Raw genomic sequence first — 13,928 nt, forward strand, 5'->3', positions numbered from 1 at the left:
ACTTCAAGATGAAATGCTTAAGCTCAAGTGCATTTATACTGGAAAGAAACTTAACTGTATTAATGCAGTCGAGGCATTGAGTTTTTCTTTTTTCCACATTTGCTAAATTTGTAGGTAAATAGCTACAAAAGCTTCAAAATTGCTTCTGTAGGACTGAGCTTGGCTTCTAGATTCTTGGTGTTAGTTTTCTGTTTAACCCATAGAGACCTGGACAGCACTATTGGTTAGCATTGATGCTTGAATTCAGGAAGTCATTCACAAATTCTTATGTTCTACTGATTCATCAGTGTTGGCAGAAGTTAAAAGTAACAACGTGTTCATGTGACTATCTATTTCTGTTAAAAGCAGTTATAAAATAGTGTCTTTGGTTATGAGGATAATGTGGTGTTTGGCTTATAGGACAGCTTTTCCAGTTTTTTCACCAGTATTCTAGAATCTTGCAATGCTACTCAAGTCATTCAAATCAAGTCGTGGTCAGAAAGAGGCAGCTTTGCTTCAGAATGGTGTCAGTTTCAGACTTCTATAATCGGCTGTTTAATGGCTTAGAAGCGGGTTCTTATCTAGTGAAAAAGAACATGATAGACATATTTGAAAGATTGATGTGAAGTATTTTCCCCTGTATTAATTCTGCAGGCACAAAAATCTCAAACCAAGAAATTCAGGTCAACAGGGGCAGGCACCACCTGTGGGCCAACAACAGCAAGCAGCTCCAAAGCACAAGACAAATGAGAAGCAAGACAAAGGGGATAAGCCACAGAAACGCCCTTTGACTCCTTTTCATCATCGTGTATCTATCAGTGATGATGTTGCCATGGAGGCAGATTCAGCAAGTCAGAGGCTTGTGATGACTGCACCAGACAGTCAAGTGAGATTTTCAAATATCCGAACTAATGATGTAGCAAAGACTCCTCAGATGCATAATGCTGAAATGGCAAATTCACCTCAGCCACCACCACTTAGTCCTCACCCGTGTGATGTAGTTGATGAAGGGGTAGCTAAAGCACCTTCTACTCCTCAGAGTCAACATTTCTACCAGATGCCAACACCAGACCCCTTGGTTCCCACAAAAACAATGGAAGACAGACTCGATGGCTTGTCTCAGCCTTTTCCAGCTCAATTTCCTGAAGTTATAGAGCCTACAATGTATGTTGGTACCGCAGTGAATCTGGAGGAAGATGAAGCTGATAGTACTTGGAAGTATTATAAAGTTCCAAAGAAAAAGGATGTGGAATTCTTACCGCCTCAGCTTCCAAATGATAAGTTGAGAGATGATCCAGTAATACCTGCTGGACAGGAAAATGTAACATCAGTTACAGAGTAAGTACTACTTAATTCTATAGTAATAATGTGAGAAAGTGAGGAAACTGAAAGGCCAAAGGCAGTAGTTTCTTGGTGTAAGCAAGCTTGTCGCTAAAGCATAATGTTGTTTTCGTCAGCCCAAGCAGTAATGCTGAGTGTGTGAGCATAACTGTGCTGGCCGTATACAAGAAGGTAACACTTGTGAAATGCGAGCATGAAGCACAGTCAAATATGTAGTAAGACTTTCCAGCTTTTTCTTGTTAGAACTCTGATTTAGCAGATGGCAATGAAGTTTATTTTTCTACTGTGAAATTAATCTGTAGCCAAATTATGCCTATTTGGGACTTAAAGTGTCTGTCTTCCTCCTCCCAAATAACTTTTTCATTTTAACATTTGTTTTCTTCATTATTTGAAGCAAGCATGGATGGTCTCGGTTGCAGACTTACCTTGTTAAAGATGAAATTTCTTCTGCCTCAGTTCCCCTCTTGTTTTTATTCAGAAGAGCTGGTATTTAAATGGCTGATGGGAACAATGAGGAAGCTGGTCTGGTTTCCTGGAAGATGTTAACTTTAATGCAGGCTGCAGCTACTTTCTTGTATCAGAAATTTCTGTTTGGAGTAAGTAACAAACTGGCATTGTTGCACATGGCACATTCTGTCTGTGTTGCTCAAAAGGCTTAAGGATTTGAGGTTATCATCCAAAGAAAACAAGAGGCTGGTGTGTCGACTGTTACTGTTTGGACCTCAGATCATATGGGAAACCCTTGTTCTTTAAAGCTTGTCTAACCTGAAGAAATATTGAGGCAATCAGACTAGATCTTTATTAGAACCTTACCCTTTGAGCTACAGGAAATATATTTGAGAACATTTACTTATTTAATTATATTTTGACTTAAGCTAATATTGTCTTGAAATCAAGTATGTGTAGCATCTAACTATTTTAAAAAAGGTTTTTGCTGAATAAATAGAATTTATTTCTGAAAGCTAGTGTTACCTAGCACCAGGTCTTAAAATGTTCTTCTCTGCTGCTGTTTTGTTTTGTGTTTTTTTTTTTTTTAAATTAGGATAAAAGAATTGGTCACTTCCTTGATACTGCCTAAGTTTTAATAAATTATGGATCTTGGAGGCAATGGACGAAAAGAGAAACACTAGTGGTTTTAGTGTTAAAACTTACATTTGAGCTCTGTTTTACTGCAGAATGAATCAACATGGATTTTCTTTACCAGTTAAAGCAAAACCAAACTTCTCCAAAAAGATCACCATCAGAAAAAGAAACCCCAAACCACCGTCATACCAAAAAACCCAACCCTTAAGGACAAAAATCCTGAAACAAAACCACTTGGTCCTTCTGGGTTGTGCCTCTTTAGCTGCTGTACTGTGGAGGAAATTCTTCCTGACATCCATTTTTTATACCACTTCCTTGTGAGGATGCTGCAGAAAAAGGATGGTCATGGGAAGCAACAGGTGATCTTAGCAGCAGCCTGAGCTTAACATGATTGGGACCTGGATGCAGAGGTGACAAACTCTGGCTTAGGGTTGTGATTGAGGGATTAAAAAATGGCTCTTGAATGCACCCAGTGTTGTGTCTATCAACTCGCTGTTCATTATTTTTGGTCAAAAATATTTGGTTTTCCTGTTCAGGTGAAAGGAGACTTTTAATGTGATCAGTATATTTTAGCAGTTGCTGTACTTAATGTGTGGTAGAACAGTTGAAGCAGCTACTCACGAGACTGAACTTGTATGTTGATGTTCTGTTTGGTTGCTGGCAGTGGAAAGCCACTGATGGCAGTCACGTTGGCTCTGCTGTGTAGGAAAGCTGGGAGAAGAAGTAAATATGCTGTAGCTGTTGGTCTGTTCTCAGGCACATTTTCCTAGCCTTGTCTTTTGTGTTCACTGTTTGAGAGTTCACATTAGCTAGTGCATGTTTCAGCTCTTTCAAGATGTGCATTTATAGGATTTCTAGAGCCTTTTTTTGCCTTGTGTTTATTTCAGCCTTAACAGATAAAGATATGCTCTACTTGATGATTTTTTTTTTTTTTTCTGTTCAAGACATGGTCTTTCCTTCTATGGTTTCTAATTTGATTGAACTTATACTGAAATATTGAACATGTTCCCCCCCTCCCCCCCCACCCCCGACTATCTGGCTATTAACTTCTCATCCTCTTTGTGTTAAAGGTACTGGGAAGTGCAGTATACTTGCATTTGCTGTGTTTTTTTCCTGGTACTTAATTTTGTGTTCCTAGAAAGTTGTTCCCATCTTTTTTTTTTGCCTTCTCTTTTTTTTTTTTTTTTTTGCCTTCTCTCTTTTTTTTTTTTTGCCTTCTCTCTTTTTTTTTTTTTGCCTTATCTCTCTTTTTTTTTTTTGCCTTCTCTCTTTTTTTTTTTTTTTTTTTTTTCCCCCTGATGGTAATTTTTGCAAGATTTAGAAAAGGGAAGTCCTTAAGTCTATAGAGTGCTACTCCAGACAGAAATGCCAGTGGTGCTTGACACAAAGCCGTACCATTGCGCTGTTGGCTGGGGCAGTCATGCCTGGAACAAGATGTTACTGGGCAGGGGCAGCAGGCATGGATGGATTTGACAGTGGTGTTGGCTGTGAGATGTTTCTTTGGAAAGCTTATATCTAGGAAGTCTTTTTGAGAAAGTACAACTGGTGCTGTGTCCTTTCTCATACCACATAGTTGACAGGGACGTGCAAAGCGAGGAGGACTCTGAGGAATAACTGTGCCTTTTGTAGAATTTCAAGGTTGAACTCTTTGAATTGTTCTGTATTGCGCTTTTTTTTCCTGGCCTCTCAGAGGAGAAATGTAAGCCCATCTTACTCTAAACTCCAGGCTAGCGTGTGCATCTAGGCTGTCAAAAACAAGCCCTACTAATTGTGGGGCATGTTAGTTTCTTATAGGATAGTGTTTACTTTTGGATAGAGGCTTGGGAAGGGAAAGAATAGGTACGTTGGAACCTGTGTTTGGATTTGAAGAGTCCATGTGTAGTCTTCATCCTTGCAATGTCCCTCTTCCATTTCACATGTGACTCTTCTGTAAATGCTCCTCATTTGTCATTCTGTTGCTGTTTGGGAGGAAGGGGGTCTCAGAGCAAGAAGAAATTGTGTACTCACATTAGGCTGACACTCCTGAAATACTTGTCTTGTTTGAAGAATACCTTCCTCATATAGTCCCTTCTGTATATCAGGGTATATGAAACAAAATTTGTTTAGGGGCGGAAGGTAGAGTAGTGTATGTATGGCTAATAATCATAACATAGTTTTCTACTTGCCAGTATTGCTTTTTGCTGGTGCGATGTCGTATCTGTGAAACTAATAATCCTGATACAAAAACCTTAATTTCTGTGTACTTACCAACTCTGTTTTTGGCTCCAAATGTTAAGAAAAGAAAAATGCTGACAAAGGCAAACGTGGTTTTATTATCCTCATTAGTAAATTAGATATTGGTGTGTTGCAAGCTTCATCTGTATTGATAGGAGTGATATAAATGTCTGCTGAACATAGCGGCATTTGTGCGCTTTAGTAAGTGGTTGAAGAATTAGATTCTTAAAATATGGAAAATCCAGGTTTGATTGCTTCTTTCTAATAATTTGTTTGGACATGGATGGAGAATGGCAATGAATAATTTTTTTTAACATGGTGAGTTTCTTTTAGTGGATATAGATAGTTTTAATACATTTGTACTTTATAATAAATGACAGCTGTGACCTGGGATAAATTACTAATCTTTATCTGAATTGACAGTGCTTGAGGAAAGATGGGCAGAATGAATCACACTGCTGTATCTGACGTGTGTAAGGAGGTTATATTAAATGACTAATGATTTAATCTTTTTCCCAAAAAGTTTTCTGAAGCTGGGGTGGCAAGGAAGCAAGTGGGAAGGAAGATGAAGTTGGTCTTGCAAAGGCTGATAGCAGAAATATGTCCACATAATAAATGACAAATAATATTTTGTGATTTTTATTTTTCTTCTGTTCAGATTAATGGTGCAATGTAGGAAACCTTTAAAGGTTTCAGATGAACTTGTGCAACAGTATCAGAGTAAAAACCAATACCTAGCAGCAGTAGCGACGGATGCTGACCAGGAACCTGAAATCGATCCTTATGCCTTTGTTGATGGTGATGTGGAATTCTTATTTCCTGATAGTAAAAAAGATAGGCAGAACATTGAGAGGGAAGCTGGGAAGAAACACAAGGTGAGTAAAGGAGTGAGGATACAAATCAGTGATGAGTTTAAAACAAATTGCTTTAGTCACCAAATATAACTTAAATCCTTCGCTGTGTATTTAAAGTAGATAAAAAAAAAATATATTTGTATTCTAACAAAAATGATCCATGAAATTATGCAGCATGCCTCTAACTACACCTGAAACTTTTTTGGCTCACCGGTGGTGCTGTTGCATTAGGCTTTATAGTTTATACTGGGAGAACACTGCTGGATCAGAACAAAAATCAGTATGGCTCAGTACCCTTTCTGTAGAAATGGGTGATAGCTGGTGCTTGGGGAACAGAGGAAGAACAAGGCAAGTGCCTTGTTGATGTGTGGGAAGGTTTGGGTGTAGGTGAGGTGAACTCTTGACTAGATGCCCGGACAGTGAATTGAATTATTTCCTGCCCCCAACACCACTCATCCAGTACCACCTGTATGAGGCTTCTACTTAAAACAAAAGTATGCCCTCCAAAAGAGGAGAAATTAACAACTGCACTGGGAGCTTGTGTATGAAATAAACTTGCTTATTAAGACTGTTGTGTGCATATGCGCTTCTGGTATCGAGAGTTTCATTCAATAAACTAGTATAGTTAATGTATAGCATTTGATACCAAATGTTTTTTCAGTAAAGTGTTGTAGCAGGAATCCACAGCTTGCTCTTTAAATTTATCCCCAATGCAAAACCTAATATTTACATTCCTACCTGTGTTCCTCGTCTGCGTGTTGCTAGCATGTTGTCAGTTCCCAAGCTTCCTTCTTCCTGAGCCAGTACTGCTAACCAGCCCCCCAACTACACCTTGCTGTGAGCCAGAAGGCTAATGAGAACCTGATACCTCTGATATGTACAAAATTCCCATAGGGAGCTAAAATGCCTCCCACCCTACATATTAATTTAAGCAAACTTTCCTACCTTTTTTTTTTTTTTTTTTAAATAGACTGAGGACGGGACATCTAGTGTTACAGTTTTATCCCACGAAGGAGAGGATGCTATGTCTCTATTTAGTCCTTCTGTCAAGCAAGGTAAAGAGACTTTTTTCCTTTTAATTGTGCTATATTAATGATCTCTCGAACAGGCAATAGATTCTAATAGGCTACTGAGTTTTTACTTTCTGGTTTGTATTTCCTTGTCCCTTCAGAATTAGGAATCCGCTTGGAACATATCTTTGTTGCACCTTGCAAATAAACATTGGCTATAAAATCTAAATGTTATGAAATTGAAGGGACCTTGCTTATGTGTAAGATGGATGAGTGCAACTGAGACCATTCTCTCCACCCCCCCACTCACCCCTTTTCTTTTTTTCTTCAGTTGTGGAGATAGTCCTTAAGGTGTCTTTATTTTTTTAATGAATATATATTGCCAATGTTTTTGTAATGTTTGTTTTTCTTTATAGATGCCCAACGTATTGCTGCTCATGCTCGCACTGCATCAACTAGCCTGTTCCATGAAACAGACTTAGTGGTCTCTTACACTGACCTTGACAATCTCTTCAATTCTGATGAAGATGAACTAACAGTAAGTGATGTGCAAAACTAATGGCAGCTAATAGACAAAAAACTGCAAGTCTTTTTGTGGTTTGGGGTTTGGTTGGGTTTTTTTTAACCTTTATAGGCAAGGTTGCAAAACATGCATATAAGTGCATGCTGTGGCTCCTCTGTAGCAGACATACTTGTTCTAGTTGACTCATACAATCATATTTTTGATACAGACAACCTTTTAATACTATATCCTTACTGTCCAGACAGTATATGCTTCTCAAATATACCTTTATTTATAATTGTACAGATTCAGTAGTGGTACTAGTGCTCTTCTCCGATGGTCTAGGTTCTGTTTAACTAGTCAGTAAAGGAAATACTGAAATAAAACAAAAACTTCTGAAAGAGAAGAGGCATTTAAACACATGGACATTCTGCCAAATAAGCTGCTTCATTGCAGCAGCTATTATCTTGGAACAGTTTCTCCTGCAGTCTCTGATGGCTCTGAATCCATTATCTTTCTAGTTTCTATTTCAATACTATTTGTAATCAGTTGTCTCTTCTGAACTGTACTTTGCTCCATGCTTAATCCTAAATCCCCTTACCCAGACAAAATGCCCATCAACTTTAATGGGAGCTGTAGCTGAGTAAGGGCTGTGAAGGATCTTGACAGCCATCAAAGGTAATCATTATATAAAGCAAGTGTATTTGCTCTTAAACACGAAGACTTATTTTCTATAGATGTTAGTACTGTCTAAACACTGTAAAATGTATCTCTTTGTTTTTTGATTTCAGCAGCTTTTCTTCCCTGCACCTGTCTTTTTTCAGGATTCATGTTTCTCTGTCATTTCTGTTTCTGTTCATGTGGTAACATCAGTAATGTTAGCATGGCATTGGGAGGGTGTATGGGTTTTTTTTCCCCCCCGATAGATTGTGGGCAACCCTGTTGAGCTTTCTTTTTTTCATGTCTGCTAACAGGCTGAGAATTATTTTATAACTGATCTTTCATTTTAACAGCATCATGACTTGATGGGGGAGCATTCTCTGAGTTACAAGTATTAAGGGAGGACAAGCATAACCTTAACTACTAGCACTGGGTTTCTGATTTATATTAATTTTTCTAAATGTTACACAAAGTCTCAGCATTTTATGTCCACTGCACATGAAGTTTCCTGTTAGCAGGAAGCATGAACATGTGTTCATGTCTGAAGTGATTTTATTACAATACTACTTTTCTTTCTCAGCCTGGATCTAAAAGAACAGTGAATGGCGCTGATGACAAATCCAACTGCAAAGAGGCAAAAGCAGGAAATCTAGACCCACTCTCATGCATAAGTAAGCTTTATTGGTTTTTTTTTTCCTAAATAGAAGACTAGCTAAACATTTGATTGCTAATATTTTGTGGGAATTTGGAAGCATACGCTTCATTTGTCCTACTGAAGTTTTGAGACAAAGGAAATACGAAATACTTCAGAATGTTTTCATGCTCTAAAGCCTCCTCCTGATCTGAAATTAGGCACTGCAGATCTCCATAAAATGTATCCGACTCCACCTTCATTGGAACAACATATTATGGGATTTTCTCCAATGAACATGAATAATAAGGAATATGGCAGTATGGACACTACACTTGGAGGAACAGTACTTGAAGGGAATAGCTCTAGTGTGGGAGCTCAGTTCAGAATTGAAGTAGATGAGGGTTTCTGCAGCCCCAAACCTGCTGAAATAAAGGTAGGTAGTGCTTATAGTTCTGATAAACATTTCTAATAATTATTGTTCAGTTTATTACTTAATCCTGAATAGGAACTGTGTCTCCTTCTCTGGAGACGTTCAAAACCCACTGGGATGCGACTCTGTGCAACCTGCTTTAGATGAGCCTGCTTTACCAGGGGCTTGGACTAGATGATCTCCAGGTGTCCCTTCCAACCCTGACCCTTCTGTGAATTATGTATAGTTTTTAACTTGTGTCTTGCATTATACTGGGGTAGGTAATGCACATTTTAGTAAGTACTAATAGTATTTTGCTATTTAGCCATCAGTAAGCTGAAGGAATGCATTTCAGTAACTGCAGTTGATAGTTTTGTGTTGGCATGTTCCTTTTTAGAGAACTATGGGTGTGAATGATGTGTGTATAAATCTAACTTTGTCTTTTGTGGGTATATTGGGATTTAATATTAAAGAACTACTGTTTTACTGTTTGAACTTACATTTTTTTGAGAAGCATTTTAATTGCTGAAGTGATCTAATTTACATGCTGATGCTTTACCATATCTAACTTATAGGATTATTCTTATGTTTATAAACCTGAGAATTGTCAAGCTTTGGTGGGCTGTTCCATGTTTGCACCACTGAAGACACTTCCCAGCCAGTGTCTTCCTCCCATCAAACTGCCAGAAGAATGCATTTATCGCCAGAGTTGGACTGTGGGAAAGTTGGATTTACTTCCTCCGGGACCTGCCATGCCATTCATCAAAGATGGGTATGACCTGTGCCACAAATGTTTAAGCTTTGTAAGGTTATCCACAGGATAGGAAGTACCTCTAATTTATTTTTTTAAAAAAATCTGTAATGAGAGAGATTTGTAAAGACATGCTGTGTTTATACAACTGACAGGAGCCTTTAAAAAAATCCTTGTGATTAAACCTTACTGTAAGAGACTGTGTTCTCAAATAGCTTCTTAACTGTGCATACATTTTATTCGTTGTCTCATTTAAAGGTTTCTTGGGGAAGCTTAATGGTGCAAGTCCAGTTTTAATAAGTAATGAAGATGGTAACAGTCAAGATAAATGTAAACTTGGGACTTTGTTTTTGCAGTGGTGTTGTAGATACTGTAAGGGCTTAGTAGGTGTTGCTTCTGTTTCTTAAATTATTTTCTTAAATAGCAGTAATCTTGGCTGTATTGGGACTAGGAAAACATTGATTGGAAGCTATGCCCAGCGTGACATTTCCTGGTAACAGTGGTATTGCAGTGGGCATCTCTGTAATCTGCATTTGGTAGTGGTCTTGCTGGCAGATCTTTGTAAAGAAAATACTTATTCCTCTTTCTCATCTGCATTAGTAGCTGGTAAAAATGGATTAGGCAACAAGGAGGCTATGTATTTATTGATAAAATTATATGAATATTAAATCTTGGAGTAAATACTGAGATTGCTTCTGTTAGGGTCATTCAGAAGCAGTATGTTTCCAGGTCTCATTAGCCTTATAGGTCTTTGGAGATGCTCAGCTGCTTAGGAAAGAAAATGTCAGACGTTTCCAGGTGATACTTTCCTTGTGGATTCAGTTGAATCTGCTGTTGATAGATCTGGTATATTTTCTTAGTATGTGTCAACACAGTGTGTAAATAAAACATGAACAAAAAAGGTGTCCTCTAGACTCCATACAGCCACAGAATTTGTAATTTATTCTGACCACATTTGTTTCCTGGGAGCTTTGTGCAAAGGAAAAGACAAAAGGAGGCTGGGAAAGATTCTTTAACAGTGCTGTCAGTGGGAGTCCTGCAAAGTCATTTAGAACAAATGCTCTTGAAGTTCCTTAGGGAATGAAAATCTTGCTGTGGATTATGAAAGACTAGTTTAAAAAAGCAAATATTAATTAGGAAAGTCCTTCTTCAGAAACTTGAGACTTAAACTTCAAAACCAGTGTGTTGTGTACTTAAAATATTTCCTTCTTCTTGTGGCCGCTATTAGTGATGGAAGCACTATGGATCAAGAGTATGGCCCTGCATACACACCACAGACTCATACTCCATTTGGGATGCCACCAAGTAGCGCACCTCCCAGTAACAGCGGAGCTGGAATTCTCCCTTCTCCTTCCACCCCTCGTTTCCCAACTCCTAGAACACCAAGGACTCCTCGCACACCTCGTGGAGCTGGTGGACCTGCAAGTGCACAGGGTTCAGTCAAATACGAGAACTCTGATTTATACTCGCCAGCTTCCACACCATCGACATGTAGACCGCTTAATTCTGTTGAACCTGCAACTGTGCCTTCCATTCCAGAGGCACACAGTCTTTACGTGAATCTCATCCTCTCAGAGTCTGTAATGAATCTCTTCAAAGACTGTAACTTTGACAGCTGCTGCATATGTGTTTGCAATATGAACATCAAAGGTGCTGATGTTGGAGTTTACATTCCTGATCCAACGCAAGAGGCCCAGTATAGGTGTACCTGTGGTTTCAGTGCTGTTATGAATAGAAAATTTGGCAACAGTTCTGGACTGTTTCTTGAAGATGAATTGGATATTCTAGGACGTAATACAGAGTGCGGCAAAGAAGCAGAAAAACGCTTTGAAGCTCTCAGAGCTACTTCTATTGAACATGGTGGTGGAGGACTGAAAGAACCTGAGAAACTGCCCGATGAGTTAATACTGTTGCTGCAGGATCAATGCACCAACTTGTTCTCGCCGTTCGGAGCAGCAGATCAAGACTCCATTCCCAGAGTTGGTGCAGTTAGCAACCTGGTACGTGTAGAAGAAAGGGATTGTTGCAATGACTGCTACTTAGCCTTGGAACACGGACGGCAGTTCATGGACAATATGTCAGGAGGGAAAGTTGATGAAGCACTTGTGAAAACTACTTGCTTGCACCACTGGTCAAAAAGAAATGGTAAGTGAAAACAGCTTATTTTTATACTTGTCCACCTATGAATTTTTTTTGAGGGTTCATTTTCTTTGTGTTTTTCTTTCGTGAATATTGGACGCTTAAGACTGTTGTTTCTACCTGCACGCTTGCATAAAAATCTATTTTAGTGCTGTTCAGAATAACCGTTCCTTTCACGTTCTGTGCTGGTACGATGCGCCAAGCAGAGCGTAGGTGTCGGCTACCATCGGTTGTAAATTCCTAACATGAAGTGTAATGTAAGACCACAGTAGCTGTCCACAACACTTCACTAGGCTTATTCTTTTAAAGCAGTTTTTAGTGACTGCTTCTACAGAGGCTCTGTGGAATGAGCCTACGTAGGAAGTGTAGGTGGTTCAAATGGTGACTGTACTGTCACGGCTACTGTGGCAGAATTAAACAAGATCTATGATACAGTTGGCTTTTCCCCCTTCCTTAAGAGGGGGCAGTAGTTAATGGCATGTGTGGCAAGTAAAGCATTATCGTAGCCTTCATTGTATGTTGGATCTGCCAGAGATCCTTGGATTTTTTTTCTTCTGGGGCCTGACTAATGATATTATGTCTCATGGAATACCCTTTATTGCATGTATTTGCGTACTTCTCAATAACAGTCTTTAGAAGTAGCAACTCTAGCAGGGTGAAGAGTGAAATATGAAACTTTGATAGCAGTTAGCTGCGATTCGTAGTTGTTAATGAGGATGAGGAGGGCTAACAGCAAAGCACAGCTAGGTTTCTGTGTATTAGTGGAGGATTAAGTCTAAAACCCCAAGCTTTTAAAACATAAATCAATGTTTTTTCAGGCACCCAGGAAAAGTTTTAGTGTTACTGTGACCTTGATATTTAGGATAAAAAGATGTAAAGATACTTTTAAATGGACAGCTGTGAAATTATAGCCATACCAAATTTTGTGTCAGCCATTTATTGTTAAACGCTGCACATTCAATGGCATAGTGGTGGTGAGCTGATGAAATGGGCTGTGACTGTTTGAGGCTTCCCTTGACTTCTGTGAAGTGAGCACTGGGTGGCAGTCTGCCTAACCCTTCTTTCTTTGGAGGGGAAATCCTGTAGTTTAAGGATTGAACAACTTGTTTGTTGTCTTTTGTTTTTTGGTGTGTGTGGTTTTGGGTTTTTTTGTGTGTGTTTTTTTGTTATTGTTTTGTTGTTGGTGTTTTTTGTGGTTTTGGTTTTTTTAATTTTTAATTTTAGGGTTTTTTCCCTTAGTTTAAATCATAAGATGATAAGGCAAGGGAAAAAAACTCTACAGGGGGGAAAAAAACCCAACAACCCACCAAAAATCTGTCTGTGTTTCTTGTACATGGCTGAGAGGGGAAGAGAACTCTCCAAATCTGTGCGCTCAGCATTTTATATCATGGCCTTTGGGTGGACTGCATGGATGTTTCAGAAGAGAGTGACTTTGTTTAAAATCAAGGCTGTTTAAGATTCTAGGTTGTTTGTGGAGGGCTTCACTGTATTCTGTTGTTGCAGTAGGCCTTGACGATTTTTTTTGTCCTTTCAGTTGTGGATGTGAGCATGCAGTGTTCCCAGGACATCCTTCGTATGCTCCTCTCGCTCCAGCCAGTTCTTCAGGATGCAATTCAGAAAAAGCGAACGGTCCGGTCCTGGGGTGTGCAAGGACCCCTCACGTGGCAACAGTTTCACAAAATGGCTGGCAGAGGCTCATATGGTAAACGGCTGTGTAGACTCCTGTCTGTTAATCTCTACTTGATCCGGCCACCAAACCTTAGTGTCTGGATGCTGTTCAGCCTATTGGAATTCTAAACAGCATTTGACCTTTCCTTAAGCTATCAAGAGCTATTAGACAGGGGAGAATTCTTCTCTTGGAAAAAACAGAAAATATTTATATTCCTTAAAACAGTAAATGAATTAAAGATATGTGTATTTAAAATTAACATCTTCAATTGCACTGTTTATATACACCTGACACTTCTCCAAGTGAGGGAGTGAAATTGCAAAGATGGATTTAATGTTGAAAACAGAGTAATTGCTCTGTTCTGGTTTTTTACTCAAAAGAATGACTCCATTTTAATTACTCTAAAAATAGTGTAGTTAAAAAATACTAGCTTTTAAATGCTTGAAAAAGTGTGCTTTATTGCTCAGTAGTTTCAGAACTATGTTGAAGATCTGAGGTTATCCAGTGTGTTGTCTCTGATAAATATTTGGAGTGGCCAACACGTGATGCACATTTACAGATACAAGGTAAATTTTGTGCACTGAAGCTTTAAACTGACTTCATTAGCATATGAGATTGATTTACCACTATGTAGAAGGGTGACCTTTCACCAGCAGCTCTTTTGTAGCTATATTTAGAACATG

The 13,928-nt window shown here is 38.8% G+C and overlaps 1 protein-coding gene across 1 annotated transcript in view; it reads left to right on the plus strand.

Moving 5' to 3' along the window:
* MED13 (mediator complex subunit 13) overlaps positions 1-13,928 on the plus strand; it is a 60,457-nt gene that overhangs the window by 33,808 nt on the left and 12,721 nt on the right. Inside the window, exons 9-17 of the mRNA XM_027781336.2 lie at positions 634-1,317; positions 5,276-5,492; positions 6,442-6,526; positions 6,898-7,019; positions 8,224-8,314; positions 8,496-8,710; positions 9,262-9,458; positions 10,666-11,582; positions 13,111-13,278. Coding sequence (XP_027637137.1) covers positions 634-1,317; positions 5,276-5,492; positions 6,442-6,526; positions 6,898-7,019; positions 8,224-8,314; positions 8,496-8,710; positions 9,262-9,458; positions 10,666-11,582; positions 13,111-13,278 — 2,696 coding nt within the window. The remainder of the gene's footprint in view (positions 1-633; positions 1,318-5,275; positions 5,493-6,441; positions 6,527-6,897; positions 7,020-8,223; positions 8,315-8,495; positions 8,711-9,261; positions 9,459-10,665; positions 11,583-13,110; positions 13,279-13,928) is intronic.

Source organism: Falco peregrinus, chromosome 2 (genome assembly GCF_023634155.1).
Source record: "Falco peregrinus isolate bFalPer1 chromosome 2, bFalPer1.pri, whole genome shotgun sequence".
Lineage (NCBI taxonomy): Eukaryota > Metazoa > Chordata > Aves > Falconiformes > Falconidae > Falco > Falco peregrinus.